The sequence below is a fragment of the Cynocephalus volans genome, chromosome 1, assembly GCF_027409185.1.
Source record: "Cynocephalus volans isolate mCynVol1 chromosome 1, mCynVol1.pri, whole genome shotgun sequence".
Classification (NCBI taxonomy): Eukaryota; Metazoa; Chordata; class Mammalia; order Dermoptera; family Cynocephalidae; genus Cynocephalus; species Cynocephalus volans.
In genome coordinates this window covers 10,038,421-10,064,494 of record NC_084460.1, presented here as the reverse complement: position 1 = coordinate 10,064,494, position 26,074 = coordinate 10,038,421, and the positions used below count along the sequence as shown (strand labels likewise).

The 26,074-nt window shown below is 48.2% G+C and overlaps 1 protein-coding gene across 1 annotated transcript; it reads left to right on the top strand.

The window, feature by feature from the left end:
* The first annotated feature begins 278 nt into the window (after positions 1-278).
* Positions 279-26,074, top strand: OVOL2 (ovo like zinc finger 2). Its single transcript, XM_063078354.1, has 4 exons — positions 279-378; positions 1,048-1,253; positions 13,541-13,730; positions 25,758-26,074. Exons 1-4 carry the CDS (start codon positions 279-281, stop codon positions 26,072-26,074), a joined length of 813 nt encoding a protein of 270 aa, XP_062934424.1.

Below are 26,074 nucleotides of genomic sequence, written 5' to 3'. Positions count from 1 at the left end.
CTGGTGCCTTTTCTATTCTACCTTATGAAACTTTTTCCCCGGCGTGGTCTCACCCGTGATTTAAGGCATAGGTGTCCCCAAGCCGAGAGGCTGGGAGTCAGCGGACGTGCAGGAGGGAGGCCTGGGCCGCGCCACGGCGGGGGGTGGAGTGAGAGGCCCGGCGAGGCGGGAAGGTGGGCTCCGGCCGCCGGGAGTCGGGGACCGAGCCGTCGCCACCGCCGCCCCTAGCGGGGGGCAGCCAGGAGAAGGGGGTCGCCGTCGGGAGAGGGGACCCCACCATGCCCAAAGTCTTCCTGGTGAAGAGGAGGAACCCAGGGGTCTCGGTCCGCAGCTGGGATGACCTCCCGGATGAGAAAAGAGCGGACGCCTACATCCCAGGTGAGCGCCGCGCGGGGGCTGGGCCTGGCTGGGCGCGGGGCTCCCGGGGTGGGGGCAGGGGTGGCCGGGTCCTCTCTGCTCATCGGCCTGAGCCGGACTCCTCACCTCAGTCTCCTCTTTCTTGGGGGCCGCCGCAGGGGTCTTCCAGGCGGGGGAGGGCGGGGAGTGAGAGGCTGGGAAGCCCGGGACGCCCCGCACCCCCTTCCTCCTAGTGGGAGCCTCTCATTGCCCGGCGGCGGGACCGTTGGCTGCAGCGCGGGCAGAGGTGGCTCAGGAAGGGGGTTGAAAGCCCGTAGGGACTACTCCCGATCCCACGTTCTCATGGAGGTGCACAAAGGTCCGCAAACCCTCCTGGGGCTAGGTGGGAAGAGGTGAGACCCGCTTCCCGCGCCAGGAGCGGAAACTTGGCGCGCGGGATCGTCCGCCGCGCACGGCTCACGCTTCCTCGTGGGCGCCGGGGCTGGGACCGGGGGGCGGCCCCCGGCAGCCCTAGCTACCTCGAGGGGCCACGCCGGGGGCTTATTCTCCTACTCCCGTGACGTTGCCCACTTGGCGAAGTGCCCAGGTCCGGGGCGGGGCGGCGGCGGCACCGCCCGCAGGTCAAACTGCCGTGGGCGCCCGGGCCTGACGCCGCGTATTTGTGTTGGGGCGCGGCCCCTCCCTCCGCAGTGGGCCTGGGCCGCCTGCTCCACGACCCCCCCGAGGACTGCCGCAGCGACGGCGGCAGCAGCAGCGGCGGCGGCAGCAGCAGCGCTGGGGAGCCTGGAGGAGCCGAGGGCAGCTCGTCCCCGCGCGCCCCGGAGCCCGGCGACGCCGAGGGCCCCGATGGACACCTGGCAGCGAAGCAGCGCCCGGTTGCCAGGTCGAAAATCAAGGTAAGATGTCGACTCTGCCCCCGCCGCCACTTGCACCACGCCCTGGCGTCGGGCTCCCGGGGCCGGCGCCCCTCCCTGCCTCGCCCGCCCGCCCGCGCACCCGGGCACCCGCACCCCGAGCGCGCCCGCCGCGCCGCTCCTGCACCTGCCCCTGGGCCGCGGCCAGGGCGCCTCCGCGCGTCCTCCCGCCCGCTGGGTAGCAGCCTGCGTCGCTGCGCCCCGGCTTCCAGCTCCCTGAGCCGTCTCAGTCCTCCCGGGCGGCCCCGCCAGACGCCGAGTGTGGCCTCTGGAGCTGCCGAAAAGGCTCAGGCACAGCTACCTTCCTCCAACGGTCTACTACGTGCGCAAGGCCGTCGGGGTTCCCGGGATCAGAAAGGAGGGACCCAGACTCAGAAATTACACCCTCTGGGACGCAGTTCCTTGTACCATGTGATTCTGAGAGGTTCACACCCTTCCTTGTGTTCTGGAGACAGTGGCGGCAGCTTGGCACACAGGGGCCTCTTACAACAGCTATTCCCAGTACCAGTTATGTAGTGCCTGTTAGGAGGCCTGCACGCGGCCTCAGACTTGTCATTTCTCTCAGATCTTCTTGAATTAAGTTGATGGATTAAAGTGTTCAACTGCAAATTTTTTTTAGCGCCCCTACCCCAGTGGATTGGAGTCGGGGTGCGGCCCCAATTCCTCCTCTATTGTCGCGCTTCGGGGCGCCATCGAGTATTCTAGAATTGTAGGAAACACTACTTATCGGGACTCCCATCGGAGTTTTCCTGATTTGAATTTCTATGATCGTCTGCTCAAAGGTATCTGCTACCCCTCGAGATTAAAGAACCCCTTTCCACCGACTCTCATCCAGCTGGAACTAGCCGGTGGTGTTTTATGAATCACTCGACCCCGGTTTCTACCCTGGTGGGCATAATGCGACCCTGTGCGCGCTCAGAGCCCTGGGTGTTGGCGATAATTGTAGGGCGCTCCGGGGCGCTCCCGCAGCCCAGCCGCCCAAGCCGGGATTGGTGGGGTGTGGGGAGGAAGAACCCAAGCGCTTGCTGTGGATTGAGAAAGCCGCCTTTACTTTCCTGGGGGACGCCATCCCTTCCGTATGCACATTCCTGGCTCCCCGGGCTTGGCTCCGGGGTGGGCTGGGGCGCATTTGGTTATGAATTGAGTTTGAGATTTGAGTTGGAATCCGAAGGAGAGAACCCTTTAAAGGATGCTGTGGACTCCCTGGCGGGCACTCTACTTAACGTTAAGTGTGCTGCTGAGGTTCGATGTCAGATGGCCTGAGGCTTTCTGGGTCAGGCAGGGTTAAGTGGGAGGGACCCGTCTGCCTGAGGCTGGAAGCTCTCTGCTCTCTGGGAAATTCTACGAAGTGTCCCACTTGCATATTTATCACCAGACTGGAAGCACAATTGCAAAGTTGTTTTGGGAACGTCTGTAGCCAGTTTGCCCCTCTGTTCACCAATTGCCCAGATTCCCCTGGAGAGAGAGTAGCAGAGGAGAAAGATTCAGTCCCTTAACCAAAATTTTGGGAGATCTCAGTTTCTTGCTGCAGGCAGAAAGCACCATTGGAACCCTGGATTAAGGGAATAAGTAAACCAATTTTATTTCCGAGATCAGTTGCCTGTGTGCTTGGGGTTGTGGGGGAGGGTGGCCGGTCAAGAGTGTAGTACAGTTCGCTCCTGAACCGCTAGCAAGGAGCCTTCTCTTCATAGTTTCTGGGGAAGTTTTTAGGTACTGAATTTCATTCAGGTTTCTTTTCTCCATCTCTGCCCCCCGAAAGGAGACATCTCGGTGTTAATATGCTCCAAGCCTCCAGAATTATTAGCCTTGATTTTGGCAGTTTTCAAATGACTGGCCAAATTACTCGTGATTTAGCACATTATGTAACTCTGAAATTCTCCGCAAGGCATGCTGAACTCTGTTTCTCTACGAATTAGTTTGTTAACAGGAGAGGGAAGCCACTCAAGGGTGAGGCCCATACGTGATATATTCTTTTAATGACTTAGTTTTAATAACTTGAAGATGCTCACTGGGCAGTGGGCTGTTAGGATCAGAGGATGGGCAGGTTTGAGCCAGAGTCCTGCACAGTGAGGCAACACCCCATCTAAAATCATAGGGTGCCTGCTGTGTGCGAGGCAGCTGTGAAAAGGGCTCCCACCCTGATGTTCCTTCCACAATCTGACAGTGGCAGTTAAGTATGTAATCTCTGGCTTTGTCACTTCTTAGCTGTGTGGCCTTGAGCAAGTTGCTCATCCCTGTGGGCTTCTTTTCTTATCTGTAAAATGGGGATAACAATGATACCTGCCTCATAGAGTTGTGAGGATAAGTGAGTTAAGGGTGGAACTTGGTATGTGCTCAGTAACTGTAGATTTTTGGGGGGTTGGGGGGAGACACATTATTACAGGAAAATAAATGCCAAACCAGAAGCATAGGCAAAGATGTGATCAATTCTGAGTGGGGAAGTTTTCTTTTTTTTTTTCTAAAAGATGACCGGTAAGGGGATCTTAACCCTTGATTTGGTGTTGTCAGCACCACGCTCACCCAATGAGCTAACCGGCCATCCCTATATGGGATCCGAACCCACGGCCTTGGTGTTATCAGCACCACACTCTCCCGAGTGAGCCACGGGCCGGCCCAGGGGGAAGTTTTCTTGATGTGGATTTGAAGGCTGGGGAGAAGAAGAGGGAGAGGTTTTAGGGCGGTGTGAGCTGAGCCCACAACCTGAGTAAGGAAAGGACTCAGAGCTCTGGTGGCAGAAGGATAGGAAACTGCCTGCTGGGGTCAGGGAGAGTTGCAGCTTCTAGCCTGGTAGTAGTTGGGATGGGGTGAGATGGTCAAGGGGCCAACCTAAGAAGCTGGGATGCTCCTCCGTGAGCAGAGAAGCTCTGGAAGTTTTTTTTTTTTTTTTAAAGATGACAGGCAAGGGGATCTTAACCCTTGACTTGGTGTCACCCGCACCACGCTCAGCCAATGAGCGCACCGACCATCCCTATATAGGGATCCAAACCCGTGGCCTTGGTGTTATCAGCACTGCACTCTCCCAAGTGAGCCACGGGTCAGTCCGCTCTGGAATTTTTTTTTTTTTTTTAAAAGATGACCGGCAAGGGGATCTTAACCCTTGACTTGGTGTTGTCAGCACCACGCTCTCCCAAGTGAGCAAATCGGCCATCCCTATATAGGGATCCGAACCCATGGCCTTGGTGTTATCAGCACTGCACTCTCCCAAGTGAGCCAAGGGCCAGCCTGCTCTGGAAGTTTTGAGAAGGAAAACGTCAGTCGGGTCCATCTTATCAGCTGAGATCATGTATGCGTTATCTCCTCTGAGCCTCAGTTCCCTGATCTGTAAAATGAGGGAATAATAGAATCTCCCTCTAAGTGTTGCATAGATTGAGATATAAAGGATGCAAAATGTTTAGCACTTTTGTGCATTTATAAACCGCCCAGCAAGAAGTTAGCTGACAGTGACATAGAGCAAGTTTTGTTAATGTCCAGTATTTTGTTGCTGGCAGTAGGGAAATGGGATTCACCAACCTGACTGTGTTGATGAGTGGATCTGGAGAGGAGCCCTAGGAGCAGGGGAGGAAATGGGGCCTTTCCCAGCCTATCTGCCTTTTGACTGAGTGCCTGGGGGCAGGTTGGGAAATTGTCTCTTTACTACTGAGGATTCTGTAATTTACTGAGCAGATGGACGTGGGGAGCTTATGTACATCGGGAAAGTGTCCCTCTGAGTCCCTTTTGTGCTGGACCCATTTGCAGTTCTCCAGCTGTGGGGAGAGAAACCCAAGAAATACTGATCACCACTGTCCTTGGGGCATATCAGAAACAAAGTAACTTTGAAGTTAACTCAGTTAACTGGTAATCATTACTGACTCAATGTAGCTGGTGGACCCAGGTGCAAGTATACACTAGCCGGTGAGTTTGTCCTCTCACCCCACCGTATTCTGTTCTCTTTTTTTGGCCTCTCCTATGGGTTCTGCAAAGGGAATTGAGTTTAGATTCCTACAAAAATATTCTTGGCCTTTTGCCTTGCTCTCTAATTGGAGTCTTCCAGTAGTGACAGATGTGTGAAGGTGGAGTAGTCCCGCTCCCATCACTTTTTATTATGGAAAGTTTCAAAGGCAGAGTAGTATGTGTCTTGTCACCCTGCACCAACAACCATGAACCCATAGCCAGTCCTGCCCATCCACACCCCCACCCATCCCCCAACATATGTGATTTTGAAGCAAATCTCAGAAATGATTAAACCCACATTAATAATTGTGTTCACATTGTTAATGCCTCACAAATTAATATTTCATAAATTGTTAATGTCTCATAAATTCATACCTCCCCTCCCCCACCCCCCAGTTTGCTTAATTAGGTCTGCATAATGTCCACACATTGTAATTGATTGATGTCTTTTAAATCTCTTTTAATTTATATATTTTTCCCTCTGTTTCTTTTTCATGTCATTACATTTTTTTTTTTTTTTCGGTGGCTGGCCTGTATGGGGATCGGACGGAACCCATGACCTTTAAATAAAGGCTGAGCTTTAACCAGCTGAGCTAACTGGTGAGCCCTCATGTCATTACAATTTAATTGTTCTGAAATTTGATCTCTGTCCCGGCCAGATACAATAAAATAAATTAATTTTTAAAAATACAATTTAATTGTTGAAGAAGTGGATAATTTATTTGTAGAGTTCCCAACAGTCTGGAATTTGCCGAATGCATCACCATGGTGTTTAACATTTCATGTCCCCTGTGTTTTCACCAAATGAGTTGTTGGATTTACAGCTGCATTGTCCAAAATGGTAGCCATAGTCACATGTGGCTTTTTAAATTAAGTTTCTCAGTCATCGTAGCCACATTTCAGGTGCTCAATAGCCATGTGTGACTAGTGGCTACTATGTTGGGCAGTACATTTAAGAAAGACAAAATAATGCTTCATTCCATTTATTAACTTTATTTAGGAATGAAGATAATTGATTGGTTGACCCAAATTCTCCAAACATAAGCTCCATCCCTAACCCCCTGCCTCTTGTCTTCTGTCTCCTAAGACAGAATGGAAGGCCGCTCCCCCACCCTCACTGTAACTTGCTGACCATCTTCCTGGCTACACATTTGGCTGACCAGACTCCTCTTTTAGACTCTCGACCCATCAAAGCCAGGGAACACTTCCTACTGGGCTTGTATCCCCAGCACCCCATGCAGTAGTGCTTGACTCGTAGGAGGACACAGGTCAACACAGAACAAGACTACAGGCAGGGAAGAAGTCAACAGTCCCTAGACATGAGTGACAGCATTTGAAGGAAAACACAGGATGCAAGAAGAAAAGGGAAATCTGGAAAAATGCTTGTTATGGTTGCTTGATAAAGTTTAAATTAATTAAAGGGAGGAAAAGGAATAAGAGAACAATATGTGGTAATTGCACCAGTTTTAAATTTGAGTATAGGTGAAATGGGTTTTTATCCCGGAAGGGACTGAATGGGTTTAGTCGCAGACACCGGCATCCACTGTAGCTAGTTTAAGCGGAGAATGATGAATTATATAGTACTAAATTGAAAGACCAAGCTGAGCTCCGAAGAATGACTCTCAGAGTCATACTGCAGAATGAGGCTACCTAGGGAGCTGCATCTTCTGTCCAATCAGGAAGCTGCTGACCCTGTGGATGCCTGCTCCTGCATCTTGATGCTTCTGCTAATGCATAGTGAAAAACAATTGCCTCCTGCCTGCCTTTGCCCAATAGCTCAGGGCAGAATTCAAATCTCCTGATAGTGCATGTAATTGATGGAACCCAAGTCATGTCTCAAACCCTAGCTGCAAGGAAGTCTTGAGTTTCTAGCTCTCTAGCCTCTGCAGTACAGGAAGGCTCACCAAAAGGAGTTAGAATGGATACTGTTAGTGTCCATCCATAGGATCCACTACAGGAACCTTTAGAGCTCGTGTGACCCAATCTCCTCAGGTTTGGGGTGAGAAAGGTAAAACCCAGACAGTTTTTGTTGAGTTGCTCAGAGTTGTTCGTAGCAAAGCCCAACCCAAGGATCCTTACTGTTTCCGCTGCACTGTCCAGTATGGTAGCCAGAGTCAACATGTGGCTTTGATGCTTTAGCCATTAGAGTTGACAGTCTGACATTAAGGAATCTAGAGCTATTTCTCACCATATGAGACACACTATGGGCTTCATTCCACCACCCTCTCCCTCATATCATGCCCAGACCCCTGGACCTGTCCTGAGGGAAATGTAAGCACAGGTTTTGCAGACAACAGACCACATTCAAAATCTCAGTGTGGGCCCCTACAAGTCATGTGGCACAGGCAGGTTACATCCCCAAGCTGCAGTTTCTTCTTCTGGGTTATAGGGATATATTCCCTTCATCGTCTCTGCATTTGCGAAGGTTCTCCGTTCTGCCATGTAGAGGAGTTGCAAACCCGAAGGAACCAAGAGAGGAATCTGAATTCTGAAGGGAATTGGGGAAATGTGCTTAGCATGTTTTGATCATTCAAGCATCACAGATGCGTCAGTGGAAATCTTCTTGTCCAGAAGGTACCCTTGGACTCAAAGTATCCTCCCACAGGAAATAGGACCATTAATTTAATGAACTTGTCAGGTGGAAGCATCAGCAAAAAATAAGTTCTTCTTGTTGCTGTTGTTTTTTCTTTAGAAGTTTGGCAGGTACGTGATCTTAGCCAGCTTTGAAGTTGGTCAGAGGGCCAGCCGAAGCCCCTGCCTCTCTGGATGTTTCTGAAGTTTTCAGCAGCCCCAGTACAATGATTGGTTTGTTGTAGTTGCAGAGAACTGTTTTTGAGAAGAACTTGAGGGGAATTTTACATGTTTTTTTTTTAAATGAAAGCCGAGATCCTGCAAAAAGCAGGACAATGAGCAGAAAAGCATCACACCGGGGGCTGGAGAATCACTTTCCCTCCATCTTTATTGCTCTGAGTTAATTTCTAGACTGATGTCATTTCCTGCCCTCTACAGTAGTTTCCCCACTTCATTAATAAGCGTTTTGCAAATTGTGAATTTTAGATTAAGGGTGAGACTTGAGCTTTTTCAGAATGTAGCATGGTATAAATATAACCCCTGGCGGGTCTGGAGCAGTCCCCTATAGTGAAGTACATTAATAATGTATGCATAAAGACACATGAACATTGACACTAAATGGGATAAAGTTTGTGCATATTTTCATATCAGCTCGAGTCAGATCTCATTGCCGAGGGAGATAGGAGAGAATGCTGGTTTTCAGGATTTTTTGGATTTTTCTTCTTGGATTACAGAGCTGTCTATGGGTGAAGAACTAGGGTTTCACATCTCACTGAAGGTTAGTTCCCTTTTTCTTCAATCAAGAGAGAAAAGTTCAAAAGCAAATAGAGAAACAAGGGATTTTGACCCATTACCTTCTATTTAGGATCACACAATTTTGGAGCTGATCTAACTAATATAAAACTTATCCAACACCAGGTCCTTTTAAGTTGCTTTCCTTATTTAATGCCTTAGTTTATTTCCAAGACGCAAATATCATTGTTTTCCACATTTTACAGGTGATGAAATTAAGGCTTAGAAAGGTTAAATAACTTGCTTACATCCCCCAGACTGTAAGTGGTGGAGTAGGAGTTGAACTTTAGAAGTTGGAAAACAGACCCTGCTCTTAGCTTCTTATGCTGCTGAAGAGATTGTCTGATTACCATTTTATTATTTTTACAGATGGGGAAATTGTGACCTAGGGAAGTTAAGTGACATCCCGCATCACACAACTAGCCAGGTCTAGATTTTTCTTTGATCCTTCAGCATTTCTTGTCTCTCCATTCCATGATTATTTCATAACTAACATAACTAAGAGGTAATTAAGTTTGGTCTACAACTTGTAGAGAGTGGAGTCACAAGGCAAATTTGGTTCATGCTTTTTTGAACTTTTAGGAGGTAGAGTGTTAGGTATAACCTGTGTAAACATAATTAAAGTGGCCCGGTGAGCAGACTTATGATCTGGGGAGGGAGAACCTGTCCTCTGTCTCACAGGACGTCATTCCGGGAATCAGAAGGGTCTTCGGTATAATGCAGCCCATCCTGGGAGAGAAATGTAGAAATGTGGCAGATCTGGTGTTCTAGAGAGAATGTGATATGTCTATTACTGTTCCAGTGAATCTATTTCTGCTTTACAAATAACCACAAATTTAGTAGCTGAAAATAATTTATTACTGTATCTTCCACTTTATGGGATAACTGGGCTCAGCTAGGTGGCTCTTGCCTGGGGTTTCTCTTGAGGCTGCAGTCAGATGGCAGCTTGGGCTGGAGTCTTCTGGGGCTTGCTTGGGCTGGACATCCAAGATGGTCTGTCTACTCGCGTGGCTGGCAGGTGATATGTGAACTGCCTATTGCCCCTTACCTATTCCAGCTGCTTTGATTGTATGGTTCTACCAAAATTCTTCAATAAGTCCCTATTGATGGACATAAAGGTAGTTTCTAGTTTTTTGCTGTTACAGACCAAATTTCAAGGCACAAGCCATGTGAAATATACTTTTTGGGATAAATTTCATATTCAGGAATTTATCCTACAAATAAGCTTTCCTTTCTGAGAAGCGAAATCGTCTGGCAGGAGCTGGTTTCATCAGCCATGATCTTTTGCCATTTAATCAACCTTACATCTTTCAACAAGGTTCTCTTAAGGCTTTGAATATAATTCGTTCATGTCTGGTGGTTGGATTGGTCATAAGGGTGGCAAGCAATGCTTCATGGATTTGAGGGTGCACCTCAGGGTGAATTCCCTAAGTGAGCTACTTTGTGGTGACTCAGTTTTCCATGCTGTGAAATGGGAATGAAGATGGAGAAATGGGAAAATTGCCTTTGCTGAGGGATACCAGGAGAATTTCTACTTTTGCTCTAAAAAAATCAGAGGAAAGGTGCCCTTGGGAATGAGGCACTCTCAGTCTCCAGTGCCATCTCTCCATTCCCATTTTCTATCCTCCCCCTTTTGTTTGTTTGTTTGTTATTTTGGTTTTGATGGCTGGCCGGTGTAGGGATTCAAACCTTTGACCTTGGTGTTATAACACCGTGCTCTAACTACCTGAGAACCGGTCAGCCAGCTGGCCAGTTTTATTTTTTATTTTTATTTTTTTAAAAGATGTCTGGTAAGGGGATCTTAACCGTGACTTAGTGGTGTCAACACCACGCTCAGCCAGTGAGCTAACCAGCAGCAATCCCTACATGGGATCCGAACCCTGGCTTTGGTGTTATCAGCACCGCATTCTCCTGAGTGAGCCATGGGCCGGCTCCAGCTGTCCAGTTTTTAAAAGCGTTCTGTATATTGGTCAGACAATCTGATGGCTCTGCACTCCCTTAAATTGTCACTAATCTCCTTTCCCTGTGCCCTTCAAGATTTTATTCTTTTCAGGCAAATAATGCCAGTGATTTGAGATTTTTATTCTGGACTGTAACAAAAGGTACCCATATTACATGCAGAGCATTTTAAAAATAGGAATTTACAAGGCCGGCCCATGGCTCACTTGGGAGAGCGTGGTGCTGACAACACTAAGTCAAGGGTTAAGATCCCCTCACCGGTCATCTTTAAAAAAAAAAAAAAAGAATTTACCCAAAATATTAAGCAAGAGTTCAGGTTTGAATTGTGGTTGGCAAGTCCTGAGGCACATTCTACACAACTTTTAAAAGACAGTTCTAGCTCTTTACACGTTTTTAATTGGCGTTATCATGATCCATTATCTATTTTACTAGCCCGTCACTACCTCTCAATTGACCTTTACCAGGTGTAGACTTGGCCTTGGGAAGCTCAGCTACCTAGTAGGCCATATTTAGTCTTTTCACATTTCTTCCAGGAAGGCAATGACCAGAATGGGGACTACTGGACAAGGAGGAGACCATGACCCATCCTGGTGATAGGAAAGCCCTGGGCACAGCGGGTCTCCCTCAGGCTGAGGGCCAGGCCCTACCCCTTTGGGGAGGCAGGGTAGAGGTGAGACAGTAGCAGTTCCGGGGTGTGAGGCAGTTGTGGGCCAGGACAGCCACCCAACTGGGTCATCAAGCTCAGCCCCTGTGGCTGCCCTCTTTTGTCTTCCAGTGGCCCCCTCTTGTCCTCTGTTTATATTTCACTCCATTAGGCCCCCCAAGGTAGACCCCCCTAGAGGACCCTGCCCTTCTCTGCTACCTCTACTCTCTTCTTTAACTGCTTTTCGAGGCTCAGGCTGGCCATACCAAACCATGCACAGTTCTCTGTTTCCCAGTGTCCTCTCCTGGAGTATTCTTTGCCATGTTCCCTCTCTTCCTCCTTATCTTTACCTGGCTCAGGAGCTCACTTCCTTTGCAATCATCTTCCCTAGCATTCCACGTCCAGGGTAGGTACCCTCCAAGGTGCCCACTGAACCCTGGGCTTCTCAGATGTCAAGGGCTTGTTGACTTGTCTGCCCTGCTCTGGACTGTGGCAGCTTGTCGGGGACAAACCGTCTTGGTGACTGTACAGCCTCCAGCTCTGAGAACAGGGCTTATCGCAGATCAGGCACTTGTCACTGTTGGTTGAGACAAATTAAGCTCTGAGCAACTGCGAATGAACTGGTGGGTGAGGACACCCTGCTCCGGGGTTGCATGCCTCACCTCAGTCTCTTTGCGTCCTGCCACCTGACCCAACTGCCTGTCAACACACCCTGACTGCGCACTGGCCCCAGGCTAGGCTTGGGATGTGGGGCTAGGAAGTCAGGAATGTGAACAGACACTTGCTGACTGTGGGTGCTGTGTTGAGGAAACCAGATGAACTCAGGACAGCGCATGTGTGATGAACCCTCCGGAACGAGATGGAATGAAGTACGGACGCTGTGAGGGCTCATGCTCTAGCTTTCCTTCTCAAGCATGGTGCATGGGCCAGTGCGGTGGCATCTCCTCGGTGCTGGTCAGACCCCACCAGACCTCCTGAGTCAGAACCTGTATCTTAACCGGACCCGCAAGGCATGCATGGGTGGGCACACTGGGTCTGAGAGGCACTGGTCCAAGGGGGACAGTGAACGGTGTGGGCATGGGCTGCAGCATTTGGAAAAGGCTGCGTCAGCAAGGGAGTGGTTGAGCTGGGTTTTGGTGGAGGGCAATGCCCAGGGTGAATGGAAGGAGGTGGGTATTTGAGGCTGGGAGAGTGTGGAGCCAGGAAGGGAGCAGCTCTCCTTGCTAATGATGTTTGTGTGAAAATAAAATGCCTTTTTATGAACAGAATTTGGCAGAGCAATTGGATTCATCTTCTAAACAATCTGATTTTGTAACCTCTGATTGCATCAAATTTTGGTATTTTTCATCACATAGATATAAATTCAGTTTTCTCCCTTGAGGCAGCATAAGTGCTTGAAAGAACACTGGACGGTGAATCCAGAAACTGGGATTTAGTTATGGTTTTGCTGATCACGAAGCTATGGGTTCCTAACCGACTCGCTTCCCAAAGTGATATTTTATTTGTTCATGATTTTGTGGGTCAGGAACTGGGACATGGCTCGGCTAGACAGATTTACTCTAGGTAGCATTGGCTAGGGTCACTCAGCTGGTGGCAGTCTTGGGCTGGGCTAGAAGGTCCAATGAAGCTTTGTTCATATCTGGCACCTCAGCGCTCCTCCATGTGGCCTCTGGCTCTTCACATGGCTAGCTTGGGCTTCCTCATAGCGTGGTGGCCTTGGACTTCTCACATGGCAGCTGGCTTCCATAAGGGAGGAAGTGGAAGCTGCAAGGTCCCTTAAGACTTGGAACTGACACATCATTGCTGTACTCTATTGGTCCCAGTGGTTGTAAGCCCTGCCCAGATTCCAGGGGAGGGAAATAGTCTCCATCTCTGGGTGCGTGGAGCAGCATGCAGGTATAGGGAGGAAGGAATTGATGGTGGCCATTTTTGGAGATTATCCGTGACAGGTTCCATGATGTCATCAGGACCCAGACTCCTTTCTTCTGCTCCCCCATCCTCAGCAATTGCTTCCACCTTGTGGTCCAAGGTGACGTGGAGCTCTAGTCAGCAGGAACCATTCCTCCCCCTACAAAGAAATTTCTGTCTCATTGCCCAGGTAGTCACGTGGCCATGAGTTGTTGTAAGGCCATTGTAAGGTAGTGTGCCCAGCCAGAAGTCAGAGGTCTGTTCTAAGGTAGAGAGGAGAATGGACATTGGCAGGACCTGACAGTTGTCATTGGCAACAACAAAGCCAAAATAGGCTTGGAATTGATATGGAGCAGAAGTGACAAACAGGCTAAGCCCAGAGACACAGGGAGGTAGGTCTCCTGAGTAAGCCCACTGGAACGTGCCCGCCTGCACTGGGACCCTCATGGCCTCTCTCTGCTCCCAGTTCACCACAGGCATATGCAACGACGCCGTGGTTCACAGCTGTGACTTATGCGGCAAGGGTTTCCGCCTGCAGCGCATGCTCAACCGTCACCTCAAGTGCCACAGCCAGGTAAAGAGGCACCTGTGCACCTTCTGTGGCAAGGGCTTCAACGACACCTTCGACCTGAAGAGGCACGTCCGCACGCACACAGGTGAGGAAGGGGGTGTGTGCCCTGCTCTCGGTTATGTTTTTCTGGCCGAGAGCACCTGGTCTTTTCTCTCCAAAGAACCAAGTCAGGAATGTGGCACAGTGTGGCATCTCTAGAAGGATCACAGGACGGAGCCCTTGGGGCCAGCCCATATGCATTCACCTCCTGACTCTGCTGCCTACCAGCCTTGTCACCTTGGGCCAGGCAAGCCACTTCCTGTAGCCTGTTTTTTCCAGGTAAAATGGGGATGATGATATTAGTTCTCTTGAAGCTCAAGCACATCAGTGGCTGGAGGTATTGGAGACTACGATGCATGGCACAAAGGCTGGGGGTGTCGTAGTTCAGCCGCTTGGTCTTGGCTGCTAGAATGTCATTCTCATGGTCCCACTGCAAGTACTTTGTGCTTCTTTCTTAGAAAGTAAGCCTGTCTCAGAATGGCATGATGCTCCTCCTAAGAAATCAAAAGAAGAAAACGCTCAGCTCACTTACAGTCGACCTGAGCCTCCTACTTGAGCCTGGCAGGCAAGCCTCTTCCTCCCCTTGGGGCTTCCTCAGTTTCCTGGCTTATGAAGTATGGATCTGGGTGCTCACCAACTCCAGTCCTGGGGGTGCCCTTTGGTCTCTCAACCCATCTGATTGGTCACGAGCCTCATGACCTTTATCTTAGAAACATCTAGCCTCCGGGCTTCTCTGCTTGAGGTCAACATTACACACCTTTGCTAGAGTGATCCCTTGAGGAGAAGTCTAAGAATGCCATTTCTCAACTAAAACACCTCCAACTCTGGGCAGAATGAAATCCAGACTTCTCATCTCTCATGTTGATGGGATTCATGTAAAGTCTCTCACAATCTGGGTCCTTATCCCATCCCATCCCATCCCATCCCATCTCATCTCATTTCAACCCATCCCATTCTGTCCCATGTGATCCCCCCAGGCTGCCACCCACCCTCATGGAATTTGCTATATGTGTCCCCCTGATCCCTCAAGCCCTTTCAGGGTTTAGGGTATCCTCTGGCATTTTGGTAGGGATAGGAAAATGCCCACTCCCTGCAGATGGGACTCCAGCTACTCAGCCTCCACACAGGGCCCCTTGTAGGTCTAATGTATTCTCTCTTCTTCTGTAATTTTTTTTGTGCTTTATAGTTCTCAGAGTACTGGCCATGAGCTGCCTCTCTGACCTGGGAAGAGTGTCTTCCACCTCAGAGAGTGGGCTGGCATACTAAAAGGTTTCTCTTCTTTTCTTCCTTTTAAGAAACTTTTTCTAAAGTGAACTCTTCACTGAAGTGTACCATACTTGTACATCCAGAAAAGTGCACAGATCGTAAGTGCCCAGATCAGTGACTTTAGGAATTTTTACAAAGTCAACACACCCATGCAACTAGTGCCCAGACCAGTAAACAAAATATCTCCAGCCCCCAGGAGTTACTACCCCCCTCCCAGTCATTCCCTCCTTCCCTCGGAGGAGTACTATGGTGACTCGTAACAGCATAAATTACTGTTGCCTGTGTTTGAACTTGATATAAATGGAATCTAATAATGTGTACTCTTTTGGGACTGACTGTAAACCTTCTTTTTTTTAATCCCTAGTACCAGTGAATCTCTGGTAGAACTTTGACCTCTGCGGGGCCAGGCTGGTAGATAGGTTGGGGTGGGGAGAATGCTTAGGGAGTGGTGTGGTGGCGGAGAGTCCAGGAGGGGATGGAAGGTCTTAAGGCTGTCAATGGACCCATGGAGTGGCTGCAAAGCCTGGCTTGTAGACAGCCTACCCAAGGCAGGAGGGGTGGAAGCACTCGTTAAGTCATTTGTAACTGGTTGTTGCCCTAGAGGGTTTCTTGCTCTTTGTCTCTCTCTGAAGATGTCTTGGAGGGTGTGGCCTGTTTCTCCTGCTGCTTGCCTGGGGGACTTTGTAGTCACTCCCCAGACCCTGGCCTCTAGGACAAAGTGGAGGGGCTCAAGGAGCGTGGCTGGCCGTGTGTACTTTCAGGTGGAGTGAACACTGAGCTCATGGGATTGCCTCATCTGTGCTTGAGTTAACGTGAGGGACTGGTGGCTTCTCGGAGAAGAGAATGTAAATGGAGTCAGTCACATGGTAGTTGAGAACTTCACATCTGAGCTAGCTGACTGTGAGACTTTGTCTAAATTACTTATCCTTCCACCTTAGTTTTCCCATGTCTGAAATGGGCATGAAGATTTTAATACCTATCACCTAAAGGGATGGTTGTGAAGTTTGGGAGCACAGGTTGCATATAAAGTGCATTGCACATTGTAGGTGCTTAGTAAATCTTCACTATGATTAGTAGTAAAAGTTGCAGTGATTGGTGGAGGTTTCCTGAGGACCTGGTGTGTGACAGGCCCTAGGACTCTCGTCTGTGCTAGTGGAGATCTCAGCCGATGTAGGGAGAAATAATGCCAACATTTGGCTGTGACACAAATGAAACAGCAGATGTGGTAGACAGAAGTGACACATGCCAGTGGGGAGTCCTGGAAGTGTATGTTTTTGACAGCATACCAGGGAGGTCTCTCAGAGGAGGTGGCCTTTCAGCTGGGCCTTGAAGGACGAACGAGAGTTCCACGGCCGGAGAGGAGGAGGGAGGGCACTGCACGTGGGGCATGTCTTTGTTTGGGTTGCCCCAGAAGCAGGTGCTGACACAAGGATTCAGGTATGAGCAGCGATTTGGGGATGACCCCAGGAGGTACAGTGAGGGAGTGGGGGGAGCATTTCGGGGCTGGGGGGTGACAGCCAATAAGAGTGTGTTCATAATGATGGGTTATCACTGTGGGCAACTGGGCTCAGTCCCACTGGAGAGCCTCTGGAGAACCATATGGAATGCACCCACGTTGCTCGAGGAGTGAGGAGGCTGGGGCATTGCTCTATGAATCTCCATCCTTCCTTGCTTGGGGGTCCATGCTGGGACTCTCAACTCCTAGGCAGTTCTGCTGTTCACCCCTGCAGCCTTTTGCAGGCCCGTCGTGCTTCATGGGGAACATCCTCAGACAGAGAGATGCAGGAACTATCTGAGATGACCTGGCAGGGCGCCGACAGGGTGGCCTGAGAAGGGTGGCTCGGCAGAGACTGGGAGACTCTTCAGCAGGTAGCAAGCTACGCATAGTCACTGTCCTTCATGCCAGGCCCTCAGCATTTAGCCTGTCATCTCAAACAATCCCAAGGAGTTGGTGCTGTGATTACCCCCATTTTAAAGATGAAGAAACCAGTCTCGGGGCGATCAGACAACCCCATAAGTGAGGGAGTTGGGAACCGTGACTGGCTGGTCCTGACGTTCATGTCGTTTTGTCTTCTACAAAGTCCCCTTTGCCTCTCAGTGCCTTCCTCAGCATTCTCCCCGAAGCAGGGGCCTCGCCAGCCTGCCTCATTGCAGTTTCTAGAAGCCTGCTTGCTTCTGGAGGAAGGTGAGATAAAGGGAAACTCAGACCTAGCACAAAGCACACACTCCAGCTTGGAGTGTAGCGGGTTGCAGAGGAGCCTGTGAGTGTGCGTGTTCAGTGATGCCAAGATGTCCTCTGCCCAGAGAGTGAGCAAGAAAGGGGGCGGTCTACACCCTTGACCCCTGGCCCGAGGTGCTCAAGTCTTCTCCATCTCCTGCTCCTCAAAGGTGACAGTTGTAGTGACTCTTATGTGCGTGCCGAAAATCATTTAAGTTGGTGAATAAAAATATCTTCCACCTGACACTTTCCCAAAGGGCTTCACACAGTTTATCCTGTTAGGGGAAAGGCTAATGCTTAGGAGGCACTTAGGAGTGGAAAACCTAGAGCTGTGCTGGCCAGGACAGCAGCCACTGGCCCCATGTTTCTACTGAGCCCGTGAAATACGGCTGGTCCAAATTGAGATGTGTTGTAAGCATAAATAAGCCACTAGATTTCAAAGACTTACTGCAAAAGAAGAATGTAAAAATATCAAATCTCTATGTGGATTTTATGTTGAAATTGTTAATATTTTGGACATACTAATATTTTCAATATGAGGGGTTTTCAAAAAAGTTCATGGAAGGATTCATATTATTATTATTTTTTTTTTTGCAGCTGGTTGGTAGTGGATCTGAACTCTTGACCTTGGTGTTATCAGCATCACACTCTAACCATATTATCTTTTAATTCAATTTTTTTGGTGAATTTTTCGAAGTACCCTAGTCTATTGAAAATATATTCAACATAATTCAGTATATTGAATATTTTGAATAAATTGAGTTAAACTATATCATTAAAATTATTTTCACATGTTTCTCCTTGTTTTAATGAGGCAGTTAGAAACTTAAATTGTAAAATGGCTGGCTTTTCAATTTCTATTGAACAGTGCTGATTAAGAGAATTGAAATCTACAGAAAACCATTTAAAAACTTTTAATCATAATTTTGACTCTTAAAGTGATCAACAAAAAGAATTATGGAAATGTCTTGGAACTGTTGGCCCTGCCCTATTTTTTTTTTTTTTTTTTTTTTAAAGATGACCCGTAAGGGAATCTTAACCCTTGGCTTGGTGTTTTCAGCACCACACTCAGCCAGTGAGCAAACCGGCCATCCCTATATAGGATCTGAACCCGTGGCTTTGGTGTTATCAGCACCACACTCTCCCGAGTGAGCCACGGGCCGGCCCTAACCCTGACTTATTTTCTGACGGAGAGGTGCCTCCACTTGATAGTGGGCAAACGAGGAGCAGGGCTTGCTGGCACATCGGCTGGTAGCACACAGAAAAGGAATCCTAGCTCTGGGCTGCCTTGGTGCTGTGAGCTGGAGGCACAGGCCAGCCCTGCCATATTTTTAGCTCTGTACAAAAGGGACAATCAGCAAACATTTGGGGTTCTCAGGCATTGCTTTAATTCATATGATTCAACCTCACTGGTTCCAAAAGACCTCACCAGAATTTGGTTGGTATTTAGTCTTGCCTTTGATTGAGCTGTGAATGTTGGATTGTTGCTGTTGCCTGTTCTAAGTAAATGTTGTATTTAGGTCAGAAACAAAGATATAGGCACTTAACATAAATACAACAGACAGTTGAGTGAGGGGGGTATGTTTGCTTACAATCCAATTAGACCGGGCCATGACCAATTTAAAGACTTACCTGGGATCCCAGGACCCTTCTTTGGAGAATTGTAGCTACGGTGTTGATGAGGTAGGCAAAGACGGTGAGATAAAGAGTCAGGGTTAATCCCCCATCCCCACCCCCACCTCTTGCTATGGTCTGCAGCTACTGAGGAGCAGGGCATCTAAGGAAAGATGCAAAACACTAGGAATTATCTTGAAAACGATCCAGGGAAACCAGAGCCTGAAACTGTCTGACATTAATATCCAAGCAGATGAAAGAAAAGATTAGGACTTCTTTTTTGGATATGAATAAATCAGAGAGGGGTGTGTGTGTGTATGAGAGAGAGAGAGATGGGAGAGGGGCCCTTAGTCAAATGATGCCTGACTGAAAGAGAAAGATCTACTGGTGCAGAAAAACTCCATAACATTTTGTGAAAACTGCATCAGCAAACAATGGCTATTTTCAATCCAAATTGTCTTAGGTCGAGTTCCCTGGAAGCAGCTTCTTATCAAATGATATATTGAGGGAGGGCTCTTAGGAGGAACCTGTAAGGGAGGGAGGGAAGCGGGACAGGAAGAAGGAGCTGAGCAGGGGGTGGTGTCAGCTGGAGTCTAGGCTCTGCCTCATCCCCAGACTGTGAATGGCACACCAGAGTCGACCTGTCTTTGCCCATTTCAGGCTGAGGGCTGTGTCTCCCCAGGGCAAGGGAGGCATACCCTGCTGGGCATTAGGGAGGTCAGTTGCCCAGTGTCCATACCATGGAGAAGGGGACAGCCAGGAGCTGTTAGCTGCCAACACACAGGACAGCTGGTGATGTGCACTGGCCCAGAAAAGGGGTCTGGATGGGGAAACAGCAACTTCCGCTACAGACATAATAGAGGGAGTTTCTGTATTTCAGTGACATTGACAGGATCACTGGGGCCAGTGTGGGAGATTATGGCTGCGGACCCACCACAGGTCAAAATAGAGAAGGGGCATGAGCTTTAAAGAAATGAATATTAGGAGGCTGGCTGGTTAGCTCAGTTGGTTAGAGCATGGTGCTAGCAACACCAAGGTCAAGAGTTCAGATCCCCATGCCAGCCAGCCACCACAAAGAAAAAAAAGAAAGAAAAAAAATGAATGTATATTTAGTTCACAGCCCGTGAAAAACATCATGGGCCTGTTTTACAGAATATTCTTTTGGATTTATTTTAGTGTTTTAGGTTGAACCAGCTGGAATGCTTCCTAAGAATGGTTATCTGTGAAGTAAATGATTTGCTTTTGGTGGGGGGTGGGGGAGGGGAGGTCTGTATTTTAGAGAGAAAATCATAACCAACACTTCCTGTGCCAGACTGTGCATTAAGTGTCCACACCCTCACTGCTCAAAGTGTGGCCTGTGGACCGCCAGCACCAGCAGCACCCGGGAGCTTGCTGGAAATGCAGAATTGCACTTACTGAGCACCATGTGCCAGGCTTATCATTCAAGTACAGCATTTATTGAAAGTATTTTATTTTTCTCTTTCATAAAATGTCTACTTATTCTGTAAGAGACTTCAGACAATATAAAAAGCTATAGAAAAGAAAGTGTAACTGTAACCATAAACAGTTGACAAGGACACACATATCTCTGGGGTTCCCACTTCAATCTTTGGGGGTCGTGTGGCCCAGGGAGGTAATAAACCTGTGTTGGTTATAACTTCACAACTGCGCTGGAATAAGAGTCAGCTCAAGGCACCTGCCATTCCTGTGGAAGCTTCTGAGTTCTGTAGGGAGAAGCTGAAGAATTCGGGTTCGAGGTCAGGGAGGTGGAGTGGGGGAGGGCTTTGGTCAAAGCTGCAGTGTGGGCCCTGCCTGCTGGGATGTCCTCTTGCCTTATCTTCCATCAGAGGCTACACTGAGTGGGAGAGAAGGCAAACAAATCCCATCTTGATTGAAGACGAGAAGACAATGGTGTCTTTGTTTGACGCCTAAAGGGAAGGATTGACTGGAGTGGGAAAAATGCAGATTGGGAGAAGTTTGGAGTGGGGCAGATGGAGGGAAAAAAGTAACATAACCTCTGCCCCTCGGGCCTGAACTCCGTCTCCTGGAATTGCCTTGTGCAGCTATCAGACCTCTCTCATCACTCTTATTTTTTATTTTTATTTCATCTTAACTTATTTTTTTAGCTAAAAAAGTAATATACTCATATGGGAAAAAATGAAAGAACAAAAACAAGCCTTCCTCCGCACACCAAGCCTCAGTTCTACTCTTGAAAGCGAGCCACCATTCTTTTTTTTTCCCAGAAGATTTAAATGCACATTGCTTTTTTATGTGTAGTATATATCTTGGAGATATTTTTGCATTTGCACAGGTAGACATGACTCACTCTTTTTAATAGTTGTCAGAATATTTCTTAATATGAAATCATGACAGAATTTCCGGTATGGGGCCACCATCCTTTTCCCATTTCCCAATGGATGACACTTGTTTCCATTTGCAGGTTTCTTTTCTCTCTTCCTTCCTCCCTTTTTTAAATTTCAGGTAACACTACCACGAATTTTTTTTTTTTTTTTTTTTTCTGATGGCTGGCTGGTAGCAAGGATTGAACTGTAGACTTTGGTGTTATCAGCACCATCCTCTCACCAACTGAGCTAACTGGCCAGGAACACTCTTGTATATCCTTTCCCTACCTGTGTGAGTCTTTCTGTAGGATAATTTCCCTGCAGTGGACTTGTGGGCCAAAGGGTAGACACACTATGATTTTTTATGGGCGTTGCCAAATTGCCTTTTGAGGAGGTTGCCCTAAATGTCCACTCCCACAAGGAGGCCTGTAAAAATCTTCTTGCTGAAGTTCACATTTGGATAAAGTTCAATAAAGGAGCAATTGAGCTATAGCAAGGAAAGCAAGCCGAAGTTTCCAATAATGAAGAATTTTCTCTAGGGATGTGTGATATGAAGCTTGATTTGCTATTAGGAGCAGAAAATTTAAAATGACATTCTTTTTGATAACCCAAGAAGCATTACTTTGGACTAGGTAGTGCAGGCCTGTGGTGCACCATTCAAAAGGGAAGGGACAGTGAAGGGGAAGTTACTTCTCTTCGTCAGCCACCTAGTGACCACACTTTTTAAAATTATTATCCTTTTTTTGTGAAATAAATAATGCATACAAAAGTGCATATAAATACAAAAAGTTTACATATAGGTTCAGTTTAAAGACAAATACGGGGGCTGGCTGGTAAGCTCACTTGGGAGAGTGTGGTGCTGGTAACCTGAAGGTCATGGGCTCAGATCCTCAAACCGGCCAGCCACCAAAGGAAAAAAAAAAAAGATAAAGACAAATACAAAATACTCATGTACTCAGCATCCAGCTCACTTGCATATGCTAAGCTAGCTTATAAGCACTTGAAGCTGTATCCTATTGAGAACTTAGTATTTGCTGGGTGCTTTGCATGCGATATCTCTCGGTTAATCCCCAGAGGTGGGTATGAATATTACCCCCATTTTTCAGGTGAGGAAACTGAGCCTTGGAGGAGTTAAGCAATCCACCCATGGACTCAGTTAATGAGTGGCAGATCTGCAAGGCCTGGCTCAAGGCCTGGCTCTTCAGTGGCCTTGGACTCTGGCACTCATGTAGGTGTCAGTAGGTTAATGATGTCTGGCTCATGGATAGCACTTTTCAGTTCCCACATCCCACTTCAGGTGTGGGCAAGATTAGCCTTTGCTTGAGAGCACAAAGATGGGTGAGGCTTCAATGTTGGGGGGACTTGACATCAGTCTTCTTGCCCAGGGCTCCTCTCTGGCCACCTTTGTCCACCTGAGTGTATGGGGGATAGGGGTTCTCCAGAAGGGAGGGGATTGTTCTCAAGGGGGCTGCCTGCACCAATGACTGAGGGGCGAATGGTGATGTTTACGTGGGGCAGGAGCTCTGGAGTGGGCAGCGGTGCATTTTTGCAAAAGCCAGAAGTGCCATAACTAGAGCTTTCAGGGCCTGCCGTCTCCTTTCCATCTCAGTGTCTGCGAGTCACACATCCTCCAAGCCAGGCTCAGATCCTAACCCCTCCCTGGAAAACACCCCATGCAGGTGTCACCCTCATTCTCTGTTGTCCGTATGATACAGGGCTCTGGAATCTCCTGGCCTTTGATAGCCGGCCTTGCTGGGTGCTCTGCCTGTAGAAGATGCTCAGAAGAGGTGTTGAGTATGAAAGGAAGGAGAGACCACCCTGTGCACACTGGGCTTAGTCGTGTCATGGCTGGCCTCTCCCAGAGCGCAGATCACCTTCCAGATCACCTTTGGGAGTGGGGACCTCCACGAGTAGGACTGGAAACATCCATATCTGGGAATCCAGAAGTTTGTTGCATTCGGGTTAAAGCCTGATGTAAGTGTGCTGGTTTCCCCATATTTATAGTTTGGATGTTTTAAAATAGCAGCGGGTTATTTCCAACAACTATTGAAAGGAGCAACCGGTCTCTGAGTGACTTTCTGTTTTGATGAGCTGTAGGTCTGAAATCAGGTTTGCTGCTTGATCTACCAGGGATGGTGAGAGCCAGCTACCAGCAGCCACAATGGCCCAGAAGGCCACTAAAATGCAAAGTTTGGATTACAGTGTGAACAGGATAGCTAATGCGAGCATATTGCTTAGGAGAAAAGTCTATGGCCCTTAACTTTGTGGAAAACTAGTCCCCAAGATGTGACCTCTCTTTCCCAGGGCCAGTAGCGTTCATCCATTTATTCAATATTTTGATTTTTAATATATTACCTTAAAATATTCTTTATTTTGATTGGTGAGTTTTTTGTTGTGCCATTAAATTTGGTGCATAGAGCCACGGTTAGTGTGAAAGTTGTTATTATTAATGCCAGCAGGCAGATTGAGATGGCAAGTGGTGCAGAGAGGGATGCCAGACCTTCTCTCCACTGCTTCATGCTTTCATTTCAGAACGTGCCTTTCTTCAGAACGGTTTTCTTGCTGGTTTTCTTACGTGGCTGCACCTTAGAGTCTCCTGGGAAGCTTTTTAAAATTCTCCTGCTCAGTCCACACCATAGCAATTAAATATATTTTTAAATCTTAAATACACACACACACACACACACACACACACACAGACACACACACACACACACACACACGTATATGTAATTTGTAGAAAATGTCAAGAATTCACAAGAAACTGGACATTTCGGACCGGGGAAGGAGAGATGCGTGGGTTGAAAGAAGGATTTTTATTTTTTGTTTTTTAATTTAATAAATTTTTTTACCTTAAACCTGGGAGTATATTACTTTTAGATTTAAACAACTAATTACTTTTTTTAAAATGTAGAAGTAAAAATGCAGCTTCCTAGCCCCAGCCCTAGTGCCTGGGATCTCTGAGGCAGGGCTTCGGGGATTCCTCCAGCTGACAGCCCTCCTGTCCGTGGGCCCTAAGGTGGCCTGACAGGCAGAGCGGTGGCCCCTTCCTGCTCTACCTGCCCTCAGTACCATATTCCCCCTCTCCTGGGCTTCCTTGCTTATGTGACATGTGCCTCCTTTACAGCCATAATCCTCTTCTGTAGAGCATAATTCAGATGTTACTATGATTATTTCTTAATTTTGTTTATTTCCCTGCAATGTTTAGTACAGTACTCTGCCCACAACAACTGCACAGTAAAATTTGCTGATACGCTGTACTGGTAGAATGTCCTTAGAATTTGTCATGTGAGATTTAGGCTTAGCATGTTTGCTTCTGTCGCAGACTGACCCCAACCTTCTTTTTGATTGTGAGGCTCTTGTCAAGCTGCCGGCTAGAGGGGAGGCTTTTGCTGGTGGATGGCACTGAGCTGGGTGTTGTCTGAGGTCTCTATCCTGTCACTAACTTACCTGACTCAGGCAAGGCCAGAACCAGGATCTTGCGACCTTAACCCCCAAAATCCAGTTCAAACATTAAAATATCCAGGGGCATTTGTTAAAAATACAGACGCCTGATCCTTACCCCAGGTGCACTGAATTGGCCTTAAGAGAAATAAATTAAACACACACACACACACACACACAAACACTCTCTCTCTCTCTCCCCCTCCCTCTCTCTCTGTCTCGTTCTCTCTCTCTCCCTCTCTCTCTCTCTGTCTCTCCCTCTTTCCCTCTCTCTCTCTCTCTATTATCTGACATCCTGACTGCACACAGCTGGGTGAGTACCCGGAAGTAGTAGTGACTGTGCTTTGATAAGGCTGAGCTCCGTGGTACAGTTTACTGTACATGTGAACTCTCATCGACCAGATCCATTAATACTAGCCCAATTCTAAAGCCAGCATGAGAGCTACTTTGGAAATGAATTTCATAACTTAGCAGATGCCATCAGTGTCCTTCCCATATCCTGCCATGCCTACCATTTCTGGGTATACCTGTCCAAGTTGCACCTGCCCCCCCTGCACCTCTGCTGAATGCTTTGTCACTGGAGCCCACTCTGTCTAACACAAGGCAAGTCAGTGCCACCCGGGAGCAGCCATCAACCAGGGACTGACCTCATCTTCTGGGGGGCAACATGACTCAGAGGTGTGTGTTCTACACTGTCTCCCCGTGATGCCCAGTGGGATTGGACCCCAGTTGCCCACTGGCTTGGTGCTTCTCCCTGTACTGGCTCATTCCCTTCCCTGTCTCACTTCTGCCGTCCCCTACGGGTGCTTTCTGAGGTTGCCTCTCAAATAAACTGTGTACTTATACTGGAGTCTTTGTCTTAGAGTTTGTTTCTGGGAAAACCCAAACTAAAATAAAAACCAAGTTGACTTTGCTCCCTATCACATGAAAACATGAAGGCATGTGAGTAGAAGAATAAAATCTTCCTCCCAAAGGCAGGCGGTGTTTTTCTGCGGTGTGGGCACCCATTGTGTGAGGTTTACACGTGTGGATGTTATGACCCTTTGCAGACAATTTTGTCTCCTACTTTAATCCTTTTCCTCATGTTGCCATGAATCCTTGGTCATGATGATTTTTAATGGCCTCATAGTTGGGAGGCTTTGGCTTGGCCATGACCAACTGATGACGTGTCTTCCCCTCGTCCTTGCAGGCATTCGTCCCTACAAATGTGATGTCTGCAACAAAGCCTTCACCCAGCGCTGCTCCTTAGAGTCCCACCTGAAGAAAATCCATGGGGTGCAGCAGCACTACGCCTATAAGCAGCGTCGCGACAAGCTCTACGTCTGCGAGGACTGCGGCTACACGGGCCCCACCCAGGAGGACCTGTACCTGCACGTGACCAGTGCCCACCCGGGCAGCGTGTTTCTCAAAAAGACATCCAAAAAACTGGCAGCTCTGTTGCAGAGCAAGCTGATGTCCGCACACCAGGAGAATGCCAACCTGAATGAGGAGGAGGGGAGGAAGTGA

Excerpts from the sequence above, each read along its gene's own strand:
- OVOL2 (XM_063078354.1), top strand. The coding sequence starts at position 279 with ATGCCCAAAGTCTTCCTGGTGAAGAGGAGGAACCCAGGGGTCTCGGTC. Across the intron at positions 379-1,047 it reads AGCGGACGCCTACATCCCAG|TGGGCCTGGGCCGCCTGCTC; the intron begins GTGAGCGCCGCG and ends CTCCCTCCGCAG. Across the intron at positions 13,731-25,757 it reads GCACGTCCGCACGCACACAG|GCATTCGTCCCTACAAATGT; the intron begins GTGAGGAAGGGG and ends TCGTCCTTGCAG.